This window comes from Pyrgilauda ruficollis, unplaced genomic scaffold, assembly GCF_017590135.1.
Source record: "Pyrgilauda ruficollis isolate IOZ18807 unplaced genomic scaffold, ASM1759013v1 scaffold127, whole genome shotgun sequence".
Taxonomy (NCBI): Eukaryota; Metazoa; Chordata; class Aves; order Passeriformes; family Passeridae; genus Pyrgilauda; species Pyrgilauda ruficollis.
Window position 1 is genome coordinate 312415 of NW_024511099.1, and position 11818 is coordinate 324232.

Here is an 11818-nt window from a genome sequence, read left to right on the forward strand (position 1 = left end):
CTGAGCCATTCTTTGTCACTTCCCATGGGTGCCTAGAAGGATTTGTGACCCTTCAAGACTACAGTCCTGGGATGGGAGATGCCGTGGGCAGTGGTGGGAGATAAAGAATGCCACACCTTCAATCCAAATGAAGACATGGTGCCAGAGTAAAGGCAGTTCCTCCTGCCTGAAGGGAAACCAAAGCTATTATAGACTGTCCAAAGGAGCTACACAAGAATGACGAAGGATCTGGAGGGAAAGCCGTATGAGGAGCAGCTGAGGTCCCTTGGTTTGTTCAGCCTGGAGGAGACTGAGGGGAGAAACTGTCAGAGTCTGCAGCTTCCTCCTGAGGGAGGTGGAGGGCAGGCACTGATCTCTGTGTATGACCAGGGACAGGACCTGAGGGAACATCTGGATCTGTGTCATGGGATGTTTTAGGTTGGATATTAGGAAAAGGTTCTTCCTCCCCAGAGGGTGGTTAGGCACTAAAACAAGCTCCCTAGGGCAGTGATCATAGTCCCAAGGCTGACAGAGCTCATGGAGCATTTGGACAGCAGTCTCAGGCACATGATGGGATTGTTGGGGTGTCCTGTGCAGGGCCAGGAGATCCAGGAGATCAGGAGATCCAGGACTCAATGATCCTTGTGGGTCTCTTCTAACTCAGGCGATTCTGTGAGGTTCAGCTGGGATCATGAAGAAGCACCAAGTGCCTGTTGTGAGTTCAGCAGCCAAAGTGAAACAGAGCTCGCCACAACCGCAGCTCTTACTGAATCAGATCTGCTCGAGACATGGAGAGCAGCAGGTCCCGTACCTGACCCAGGCACAGCGAGCAGGATGTGACCTGTCACACAGCAGGGTCACCTCAGTGGAAGGGGAGCTGGCCCCACATGAGGGACGTTCAGCCAGAGGAGGCTGTGACCTCCAGGGCTGAACATGGAGCATTTTCCTTACCTGCAGGATTCAAAGTTCCAACCCAACACCTTTGTGCAGGAGATGAGCATCCCAAGAGGAGCAAATCTACCTCATCTCTGGGAATCCCTGGCCTGGTGCCAGCTCCTGAGGGGTGAGGCAAGGCAAGCAGGTGCTGCTGGCAGCATGGGATTGGGAGGGGGGTGCTCTGCCAAGCCCTCACCAAAATGGAGAGTCACCTGGTGATCACTCAGTGTGGGCTTGGGTGTGACGAGCCCAAAATAACTGCCCCTGTTCTGCGGCACATTGTGCAAATTGTCAACCAGATTTAAAAGAAAACACACCCGAGTTCCTGCCAGCACTTGGTGAAAGAAGGAGCCCTCCGCTGAAAGCCACACTCAGAGCCAACACTGACACTTGATTAGTGTCTGCTAAAAATAGTTCCCTGTGTGGGTGGAAGGAGAGCTCATGAGCACAAACACGGGGGGACAGGCAGGCATGGGGGGGTTTAGGCTGGAGCAGCAGGTCAGCAGCAGTGGGTCACCAGGTCCATGGTATGGACAGGGTCACCTTCACCAGACCAGGTTGCTCCCAGCCCCATCCAACCTGGCCTTGAATGCTTCCAGGGATGGGATGTCTACATGTCACTTACTCTGGGGGGCAAAGCATCTCCTCTCCCCCAGCATTGTTGGTGTCTGCCTTCAGGTAGCATGCAACAGGGCAAGAGAAAAAAATTGTGTCGGGGAGGTTTAGAACGCATTCACTGAAAGGATGCCCGGACATTGGAACAGGCAGCCCAGAGCAGTGGTAGAGTCACCATTTTTCCTTAGCAGATCCCTCTTTTGCCTCAGATCTACATTTTCCCCCATATAGAGCCACATTTTTACTCAGATCTGCACAACTGAGTCTGTCTGAGTTTGAGAAGGGTTTGGATAAGGCTCTTGGGCACATGGTGTGACTTTGTGTCCTGTGCATGGCCAGGAGTAGGATTCAGTGATCCTAATGGGTCCCTTCAGCATATTCCATGGATCAATTCAGCATTTTCTATGCTTCTGTGATTATTTTGCTTCAGTAAACCAGCCCTGTGCCCGTGCCAGCAGCTCCCACTGGGCAACTGCTCCTGCCTCTGGCAAGCATGGAGCCATCACTTCCCTTCCCACCCCGTGGGCTGCTCCTGTAACTGGAATACATGGAGCCATCCTCTGTCCTCCCGCACTGCGCCTGCTTGAGGCAGCCATGGCTGATTCATCCTCAAACGCCGTTTCTGGTGACTTCCGCCCCCGCTGCCGCCATTGCCCTCACGCCCCGGCGCCATCTTGGATCCCTCGCGCTCCCTGTCAGCCCGCCACGTTCCTCTCCCTCACGCCGCCATTATCAGCACTATCAGACCTAATTTAGTTTCAGGGTTGCAAGACAGAATTTGTTTTGTTTGTAACAAACTGCTGGTAGCAAATGCCACGTCGGAAACACTGCGTGGGCGGCAGGCGGCTCCCTCCCTCCCTCCCTCCCCTCTGCCTGTGCCTCACTGCCCCCCCAGCCGCAGGTTCTGAGGCCATGCTGGCCACGGGCTGGGGTGGTGGAACACAGCAAAAACCGCTCTTTTCTTGCCAAAATATCAGTCTAAGGCTTTCTGGGCAGTTTCGGCCATGAGGCTTCATCACAGCAGCGTGGCGGATGCAGAAGGTCTCTGCACCAGCGCAAACCGCCCCGCCAGGGTCACGCCACGTTTTCAAGCTGAAAAAGTTGAAAAAGTGGTGGGTTTTGAGCATGGCTGAGCCCAGTGCTGCGCAGACCCTGACTAGGACAGGCACTGCTCCATCTCCCACCTGCTGTTGGACAGCCCAGCCAGGAGCGTGTGGCACATGGCGATCGATATTCCCTAATGCCTCCTCCACAACACGGAGACACTGGAGAAAAGGACTGAAAAAGGAAAAAACCCCTTTTTTCTCATTGCAAACCACACTTCCAGGTGTCTCATTAAATCAGACAAAAAAAAAAAAAAGAGTATTTGGTTTATTGCTATCACGAGGTGCCTGTGGGCTCAGCTGCAGAACCCTGCTATCGCTGGGTTCCACCTGCCATGGCAGGAGCCCCGCTTCTGGCAGTGTCTTCATCCGCCTGCCATCATCACAATCCCAAAGCCCCTATGTGGGACCCCTGCTCTCAGCAGCATCTGCAGCCCCCCGCCATCTTCGGGGTCCCACTGCCCATGGCAGGACCACTAGGAGCAGCTGTGCTTCACTTCCTGCCTGGCATCCCGAGTGACCCAAACCCACAATGAGGTGACCCACGGCAGAGCCTCTTGAGCATCATCCCCTCGTCACTAAAAATAGATCCGAGCGGTTTAAAAAAAAAAAAAGGCAGCAGAAAAAAAAAAGCCAACAGGAAAAAAAAGCCAACAGAAAAAAGGAGAACAATGTCTGCTTGACCATCAAAGAGCAACCACAGTCATTTCGAGGCAGGAACACCTGAGACAAGGACTTTCGGGTTGTGTTTTCTCTTTCTGCAGCAGATGGGCTCGGTTTTCTCTGAAATAGACGAAATCTCTCCTTGCCTGAGGTAATAGCACACAGAGCTCCAGTGCTGGGGGCTGCCCCTCTTGTGGGCTTCTCAGGGCTGGAAAGGAGCCAGGGGAACAATGGGTCAGAAGACAAATTCAATTTCCTTTTGAGCTTGTTACATGCTTGATTCCTATTTGTACAGAAAGGCACAGATCTTGTGGGCTGAAACCTGTGTGCTGGCCCCAGCACTCATCTGAGAACTTGGCAATTCATTGCAGGAGTGGGCTGTGCCGTGAAGGTCACCTCCTGCACCTGGGTCTGGGTGAGCAGTGTGTCACAGCTCTCCAGACCTTCAAGACCTGGCATGTCCAGCCCATGGTTCTGCAGGGCACAATCTTGACCAATTGTTTTAAAAAAATGCTGAATTTCCATGTATTATAAACAAGGAGATTTGTCAGGGCTGGCATCAAACAACCTGCTCCGTTAGCAGAGGCGGTTTTCAGAAGTCGATATCGAAACAGTGGTAAAAAATGGGGTATTTTGAAGCTGTTGAATGAGCAGTGCTGTGCACAGCGATCAGCCGATATATCCTACAGGCCAGACATGAAAGTGTTTATCTGGTGCCACTGGAAACTTGTTCAGCAGCACCTTAAATCAAACTCATCTAAGCCATCTGCTGCTTAGAGTGATCCTTGGCCAAATTCACAGAGGCATTCAGAAACATCAAAGATATTTAAAAGGCTTTATTTAACCTCAGTGCCTTTGAACAAGGGCATGAGATGACAGTACCAAGTGAGAATGGATCCAAACTGACAGAGGGCTGGGTTAGATTGGACATTGGGAAGAAATTCTTCCTTGTCTCAGTGGCAAGGCCCTGGCACAGGTTGCCCAGAGAATCTGTGGCTGCCCCATCCCTGGAAGTGTTCACAGCCAGGTTGGGCATGGCTTGGAGTAATCTGGGGTAGTGGAAGGTGTCCCTGCTCATTGCAGGGAATTTTCAGTTTACGTTTGTTGAATCACAGACCCCCACAAGGAGCTGGAAGGATTTAAAGTTCATCTCGTTCCAGCCACGGGGTCTTTCCCCTCCAGATCAAGAGACACAGCTCCAGGTGGGCCTGGATACTTTGACAGGTTCCATATTTTCATAGCAAGCAGTTTTCCTCCTTTCCCTTTACCCTCCTCTGTTTTACAGCCAAAATGGTTCTTCTGCATACACCGAGGATAAATGAAAGATTAAAATGTATTCCTCTCATCCAGATCTTTCCTCTCTGGGTTATGCATTGCTGGAGGATCTGCTGGCTGAGAAGGAGTGAAGGGGGATGCAGACAACCCCATAACCTCTGGTCAGAGCAGGACAGAGCTTTGTGGCTCCATTCAGTAAGGCAGCATTTGGGAAGCACTTTTTTGGGGTGGGGGTTGGGAAGGAGGATCTTCTTGCTGAACTGAGGAGCAGGACTTCTGTACCCCCTTGGGGACAGGGAGGGGGAACCCAGAGCAGTTGGACCGAGACTGCAGGATGGCCTTCAGTTCCCACACTGCCAGGACACCCCTTCTCACCTCTGTCTCCATCTAAAAGCACTTTCTCATTTTCAAAAGAGTTGAGAGAACCACCAAGACTCAGATACGTGTCGGGGTTCCATTTCTTGCCTCACTTCTCTCTGCCACCCTGCCTGTCCAGCGTGTAATGGAAATTTTACCGCAGCCGCTCGATGAGCAAACAGGAAGCCAGCAGAGAGCGTGGCAGCTCGCTGCGGCCCAGCTCAGCTCAGCCGGGGGACAAGAAAGGCTATAAAAGACAGCAGGGGGGTGGCAGCGGGAGGAGAGCAGGCCAGAGGGGCCAGGGCTGGCAGTGGCTGGCAGGGGACCTGGTCCTGGCTTCACAGGTAAGGCAGGCACTGTCCTGCACCTTCTTTTTCTTCTTTCTGCAAATGATTCCTGACTATTTTTGGAAGCATTTTCCACTGTTCTTCTTGGGGCCAATTGAGAGGATTCTGCCATACATTACTCTCTGTACCAAACTTACTAAAACTTCACCTTGCTTGGAAAAAACTAATTCTAATTGGCTTTTACCACTTCTTTTTCATCTTTGTAAGCCCACGGTACAAAAGTTAAAATCCCCCAAAGCTGCTCAGGTTTCCAATGGAGGTAGCAGAGAAGATACAGCTGGTCAGTGGTTCCGCAATTCCCTTGCTCCTGTCAGAAAGATTTTTCTTCCTTTTCTCTGAAGGGAATCCAGAGTCCCTCTACTGAATAGTCTTGGCTCTGTGTGGAGTACTCAGAGTACTGCATCTGGCTCAGTCCCCACCACAGAAGTAGGAGGGTGTTTGGACCCAAAGTAAGAAATCCAGAAAGGAGCTGAAAACAGGTTACAGATTCCTTTCACTGTGATTTTTGTGACAGCTTTCCAGGCTCGCTCACTTCTGGCATGGAGCTTGTCAGTGGGAAAACACTTCCTTTCAGTTTCGTACTAAGTTCATTCATTTTGACTGATAAGCTTCTAACATGCATTTTTTCCTTCAACTCCCTGAAAGGAGGGTGTAGCCAGCTGGGGTGGTCTCTTCACCCAGGTAACAAGTGACAGGATGAGAGGAAACAACCTCAAATTGCACCTGGGAAGGGTTTACGTTGGATATTGGGGTATTCACCAGAAGAGTTGTCCAGCACTGGAACAGCCTGCACAGGGCAGTGTGGGGGGTCACCATCCCTGAAGGGATGTAGAAAAAGTGTGGGTGTGGCACTTGGGGACATGGTTTAGTGATGTTTTTGGCCATGCTGAGGGAATGGTTGGGCTTGGTGATCTTACAGGGCTTTTCCAACACAAAAGGTTCTGTGATTCCTTGATTCCCTGGGAGCACCCAGGGCAATGTGAGGAGGTTTGGGTGGGTCCCACAGACAACCCCACCATAAAAACAGAGCCAAGGATCTTCTTCTTTGTTATCTCCTCCAAATTCTTCCTGGGCAAGCACACACTGTGATGCACAAGGCACAAGGCAGGGTGTTTGGCAGCTGCCCCAGCGAGGGGCACCTCGAGGACTGTCTAACCTGAGAATGGTGAAACATCAGGGTCAATCTCAGGTTCGTCAGCCCATGAGGTGCCTTCTCCAGAGCGGGACGGGCAGACCAGCCCCCAGCAGCCCCACGGCTGCCACCTCCACCCAGCACATGGAGAAGCACAGCAGGGAGCAGGGGTATACCAGAGCTTCGTCTGCGCCCTGGCACGGCTGTTTGTGAGGATGGGCGAGGAACAAAGTGGGTATCAGCCCCCAGGGAGCAAAGGGAGGAAAGTGGCCGGCAAATCCCGCCTGTTCCTCAGGAGATGCTGCTGGAAGCTCGGCCACACCTTAGTGCTGAAGTTGCCAAGGCCAGAGACGCAGCAGCTGCCGCGTGTGAGCTGCTGCTCATGTGACAGAGGCTCCGAGTATCAAAAGCGCCTAATTAGGAACCTGTCCGACTCCCCCTCGGATGTGTGCCTCTGTGTGCAGCGAGCGCAGCCCAGGGGTGAGTTTGGCATCCCTGAAAGCATCATTAACACTTCGCTCCTCACATTTCTGACTAGAGGAGGAGAGAGTGACAGCCCTAAAAGTGACGATAATGAATCCCCAGGCGGTGCACAGGGCCCATCAGCGCTGGATTTGTCAATAATTTTTGAAGGGAGCAGCAAAAAAAAAGGTATTTTTAATTTTTCAAGCTGAGCTTCCTAAATAAAACACAAATCCAAGATACACTTGTCAGAATCACTGTCTTTCCTACAATTAAATGACTAACCCTAAAGATAAACGGTCTAAAACATCATCAGCCACTGTGCAGGCCATGGGGGCAAGGGGTGAATGGAGCTGCCTCTCTCTGTGCCTGCTCCTGGCCATGGCAGTGGTGGTGCAGGAGAAATCTCTGCCCAGAGCCACGGGCTCACTCTTCTGAGACAAGGTGGCCCCAAAGGCCCCTGAGTGATGCTCTGGGTACCAGCCCCTCCTGCTGCATCTCTCCCTACTGCAGCCCCTGGCCCCTCCAAGTGTTGCTTCTGCAGCCCCAGGAGATGGCATAGAAAGAGTTTTTTGGAGACAGCCCAGCCCTACATGCAGGGGAGCAGCCCATATTGCTGAGCGGGACCCCCTGGACCCGCCAAGTCCTAGCACAACTTCAAGGAGCTTTATAACCATGGTGGGAGCCCCCATGAGCAGCCAGGCAGCACAGGCAAGGCAGCTCCATTCCCCGTGCTGGGATCCAGTCACTCCTGGGGCTGGTTTCATCTCCTGATGGGATTTTGGGCTCTCATTTGAGCCTCCAGCAGGTGTGGGGATACCCTGGGAGCTGCAGGCAGCGCTCCTGGCCGTGCAGCAGGGCCAGGCTCAGCACTGGTACCAGGGTAGGGGACAGCACGGGGTCAGCCATGGGGGATAGGGAGAAAAGCAGCCTCAGGTGAAGCACTGGAAATGAGAGAGGATCTCGATGATTCAGTGAAGAAAAGGAGTTTAAAAGCTCACAAAGCCAGCAGGAGGCAGCTGCTCCCCCTTCCTGCCCGCCCAGCGCTTGCTCTGCTGCTGCTGGGAGTTATTCTGCAGCTGGGGGGGTGAGGGCCCCCCCGGACTGCCACCCCCACAAACCTCTTGAGCGCTTTCCTGTGACCCTCAGAACTCTGTTTTTCATGTGGTTCTTGCCATGGAGGAGGATGGGAGGGGTTCTTGCCATTCATCCAAGTTCTACCTAATGTGGGCCGGTTTGCTTTTCCCTCTTCTCTTAAGTTTGTTCCTCAGGAGGGAATTATAATTTTAGAGACAGCAGTGCTTCCACAAGGTGAAGGAAGCAATTGCTGAGCTCTGAGGAGCAGGCAATGGAGGCTCCAGCAGGGAGGCAGGGAAAGGCAAATGAATCCCTCCCATGGCTCCCGTGAATCCCGGGATGAACCCCCAGGTGTCTGTGCTGGGATCAGGCCGGGAGAAGAACACATCCTTGTGCTGTGCCAATTTGTGCTCCAGAAGAGCATTTTGCTTCTGCAGTGAAGTTTTCATCTGTGTGATAGCAGCAGAGGGATCACTGGGAGGAGCCGGGAAGCAGCCGGGGCTGCCTTCACCAAACAACTGCCGAAGGAGCCATAGGGAAAACTTTCCCTGCGAGGTGAAACGCTGCAGAGCCCAGAGCCGAGCCCGCACACGGGCGTGTGCCCGGCGTGCCCCTCTGCCATGGGCTCACCTGGCCCCGAGAGAATCGGGGGCTCCATGGGGGTGCCCTGGTGCCAGGAACACCGCCCGGGGCAATGGGGCAGAGTGGGGCTTGGCCGGCGGGTCCTGCCGCACCCCCAGGCACCCCATCACACACAGAGGGTCCGTCATGAGTGCGCACTCATGAACTCACACTCACCTCACACCCCCCAGCTCCCCCTCACCTCTCCAACCCCCAAACCCACGACACACCGAGAAACGCCCCTGCACACATTCGTGCCCGCTTGCACACCCACCCCTGCACGCCCCTCACACCCCACAGCCCCCCAAACACTCCCCCTCCCGCATCCCCCGGACTCGCATGCCCATGAACCCCCTGTGTCCTCCCGCCGGACTGTCCCCCTCCCATGCTCCCCCAGACTGTCACCCCCCGCGGGTCCCCCCGCTCTCCCCCCGTTCAGCACCGCGGACAGATCCCGGCCCCGCTCCAATCACGTGGCTCCCCCGCCCCTATATAGCGCGGGGCGCGGAGCGGCGCGTCCTGCGGGAGGCGCGGAGCCAGCGGAGCGCCGGAGAGCGGTGAGACTCGCACGGGGACCGGGACGGCCACCGCCATCCCCGGGAGCCCCGGCACAAGGAGGGGGATCCCGAGCCTGAGGGTGCCTGGTCCCGGGGAGAGGAGGGTCCTGTCCCGGGATGGGGGGTGTCCTCTCGCGGGGTGTCCCACGTCCTGGAGGGTGCCGTGCCGTGCCGTGCCGTGCTGTGCCAAGGATGTCTCATGCCCTGGGGAGTCCCATACTGGGAGAAGGAGTGTCGCGTCCCCGGGTGGGGGATCCCAGCCCGCGGGGCGTCCCATCTCCACAAGGGTCCTGTCCCAGAGACGGGGGGTGGGATTCCCATCGGCGGGGGTGGGGACGCTGTCCCGGGGGGCTTCATCCCCAGAGAATTTCATCCCTGGGGAGGGGGTCCCCAACAGGGTGAAGCCCCTCGAGTGACCCCTGACCTCAGCGGGGGGGATATGGGGATCCGGGGTGGGGGGGGGCTGTTCTTTCAGGCTTCTGGCCCCGGAGTGGCTGCGATGCGGGTCAGGATGATTTCAGCTGCCTCCGTCCTCGTCCTGCTCTTCCTGCCCTCGGAGACCTGCTCCCCGCTGCAGTGGCCCCGCGGTCCGTCCCGCAGGCTGACCCTGGCCCCACAACTGACCTGGGAGCCCTGGATGGGAGCCCCAAGAGCCCAGGTCCCCGCCGCCCATCCCCTGCCCCAAAGACTGTGCCTGTTCCACGGGGCAGAGCTCGCCCCGGCCTCCCGAGCCCGCCGGGCGCTGCAAACCGGCAAGAGGCGAGAGGGAAAACCCAACTCATTGGATCTCACCTTCCACCTCCTGCGCGAGTTCCTGGAAATGTCCCGGGAGGAAAGACTGGCCCAGAAGGCGCTCAGCAATAAGCTCTTGCTGCAGAGTATAGGGAAATGAGGGAGGGTCGTCGGAGGTGGGGGAATGAAGGAGACCGACCCCGTAACAAGACACCACGGCAGAGCGGAGAACGGGGGGGATGCTGTGGGCTGCAGCCGTGCCCAGGGAGTCCCCACCTTGCCTGGCAGTGTTCCTGTCACTGCGTCCCGCGTGTCACTCTTGTGCATTAAAGTCACAGTCGTACCTGCCCTGCTGCTGTGCTCTTATGCTTCGCCACTCTCATAAACCTGTGGACCCGAACCAGGTCTCCCCCAAACCACTGAAGCAATCCCAGGTGCTTCCTCGGGTGAAAAAAACATCTCCATAAAGAGCTCTGAATGATGCAGATAGTGCCACCCCAGCTGGAAGCTGCACCCTGAGACCCAGCCAGAGCTTCTCCAGCATCCCTGTGAATGGCTCCAAAAGCTGCTGCTCCCCAGCTTCACAGCAAGTCTGCACCTTTTTGTGTCACAGCTGGGGATTTGGGACAAGGTTTAGTGACACCTGAGCTTGGCGGTTCTTGGAGGAAGGTGAGCATCTGTGTAAAACATTGGCAGCAAGAGCATTGCAGGCCCCCAGGGGCCCCCTCCCTCCCCAAGCTGTGTTCTCTCTGGGGCATGGAGCCCTCCCTCCTGCAATCAGCCCCGAGCTCGGAGCAGCCATTCCCACCCCAAGCTGTGCACAGTGCACTGCCAGGCTTGACGGGGCTGAACTGGGTTTGGGAAGGCTCCCAGGCACTGACAGGTGTGGTGGAAGGAGGAAAATTGTCCCAGGGCCCTGCACTCTGCAGACCAGGGAAGGGGTCAGTATCCTTCTCCCAGGCCAGCTCAGCCATTCCAGCCTTGGGTGATTGACCGGGGTGGGCACAGGGCTGGACAGGACCTCTGGCACCCTGGGGACATCAGAGAGGGGACAGTGAGGGAGCAGACTTGTGGGGCTGGGACAGAAATCACAGTAAAGATCAGACTGTGCTAAGGAGTGCATGGAAGTGGTGAGGAGCACGTGCCTGAGTTGAGCAGCTTGGTCTCTGCTTTGAACCCAACCTGGCCTGACCCTGCACTCCACTCCTCCCTCTCCGGAGGGGCTGCTCAGCCCCAGCAGCATTTGGTGTTGCCAGGGCAACGTGGGCAGGGGCAGGGACACTTCCCTCTAGATCAGGCTGCTTAAAGCCCTGTCCAACCTGCCAACCTAAGTTAAAACATAATTTAGTTCTCGCCTCCATCAAAAACGGAACTCACCTTTCCAAAATGAACAATCCCAGGGTCAGAACAGCTGCTGGTGGCACCTGCAGCAGGGACAGCCCCACAGTCACCACAGGCTTGAGGGCAGGACATATTTGTGCTGCCTTGGTCCCCACCTTGGCTTGGATCAATCTCGGAGCTCTTTCAGCACATCTTCCATTCATCTTTGTTCTCTCCACCAGCAACAGCAGGAGCAAACCCAGTGTCAATAACCTGAGTTTCTGCAGGAAAGGGTATTTTTACTGCAGACACAGCCCCTGTTGCCTCCCTCAGCCCTGTATAAAATTCCTACCCCACCAAAAACTCTAACCTGCATTTACACCCCAAATACCTGCAGGGTCCAGCATCACATGATCTTTGGACTTTAAGGCTCAAAACCAGCCCAGACCCCACAGTGGGTGCAGGAGGGGTACAGGGGACTGGCTACAGTTCCTGCCCTGGAGACCCTGCACCCAGTGCCTATCCCAGGGATGGGTGACCTCTCCCACTCCCACTTCCCAGCCAGCCCCACCCTGTCCCACAGCCCCTCCCTCTTGTGCCGAGTTCCAGCGCGCAAATAAAGAAAGAAAAATCCGATGGGCA

At 55.5% G+C, this 11818-nt stretch overlaps 1 protein-coding gene across 1 annotated transcript; it reads left to right on the forward strand.

Moving 5' to 3' along the window:
* Nucleotides 1-9100: 9100 nt before the first annotated feature.
* Nucleotides 9101-10176, forward strand: LOC121348625 (corticoliberin-like). The gene is made up of 2 exons (XM_041458361.1): nt 9101-9124; nt 9600-10176. The coding sequence occupies exon 2, from the start codon at nt 9624-9626 to the stop codon at nt 10014-10016; it is 393 nt and encodes a 130-aa protein (XP_041314295.1). The 5' UTR covers nt 9101-9124; nt 9600-9623; the 3' UTR covers nt 10017-10176.
* Nucleotides 10177-11818: the final 1642 nt, after the last annotated feature.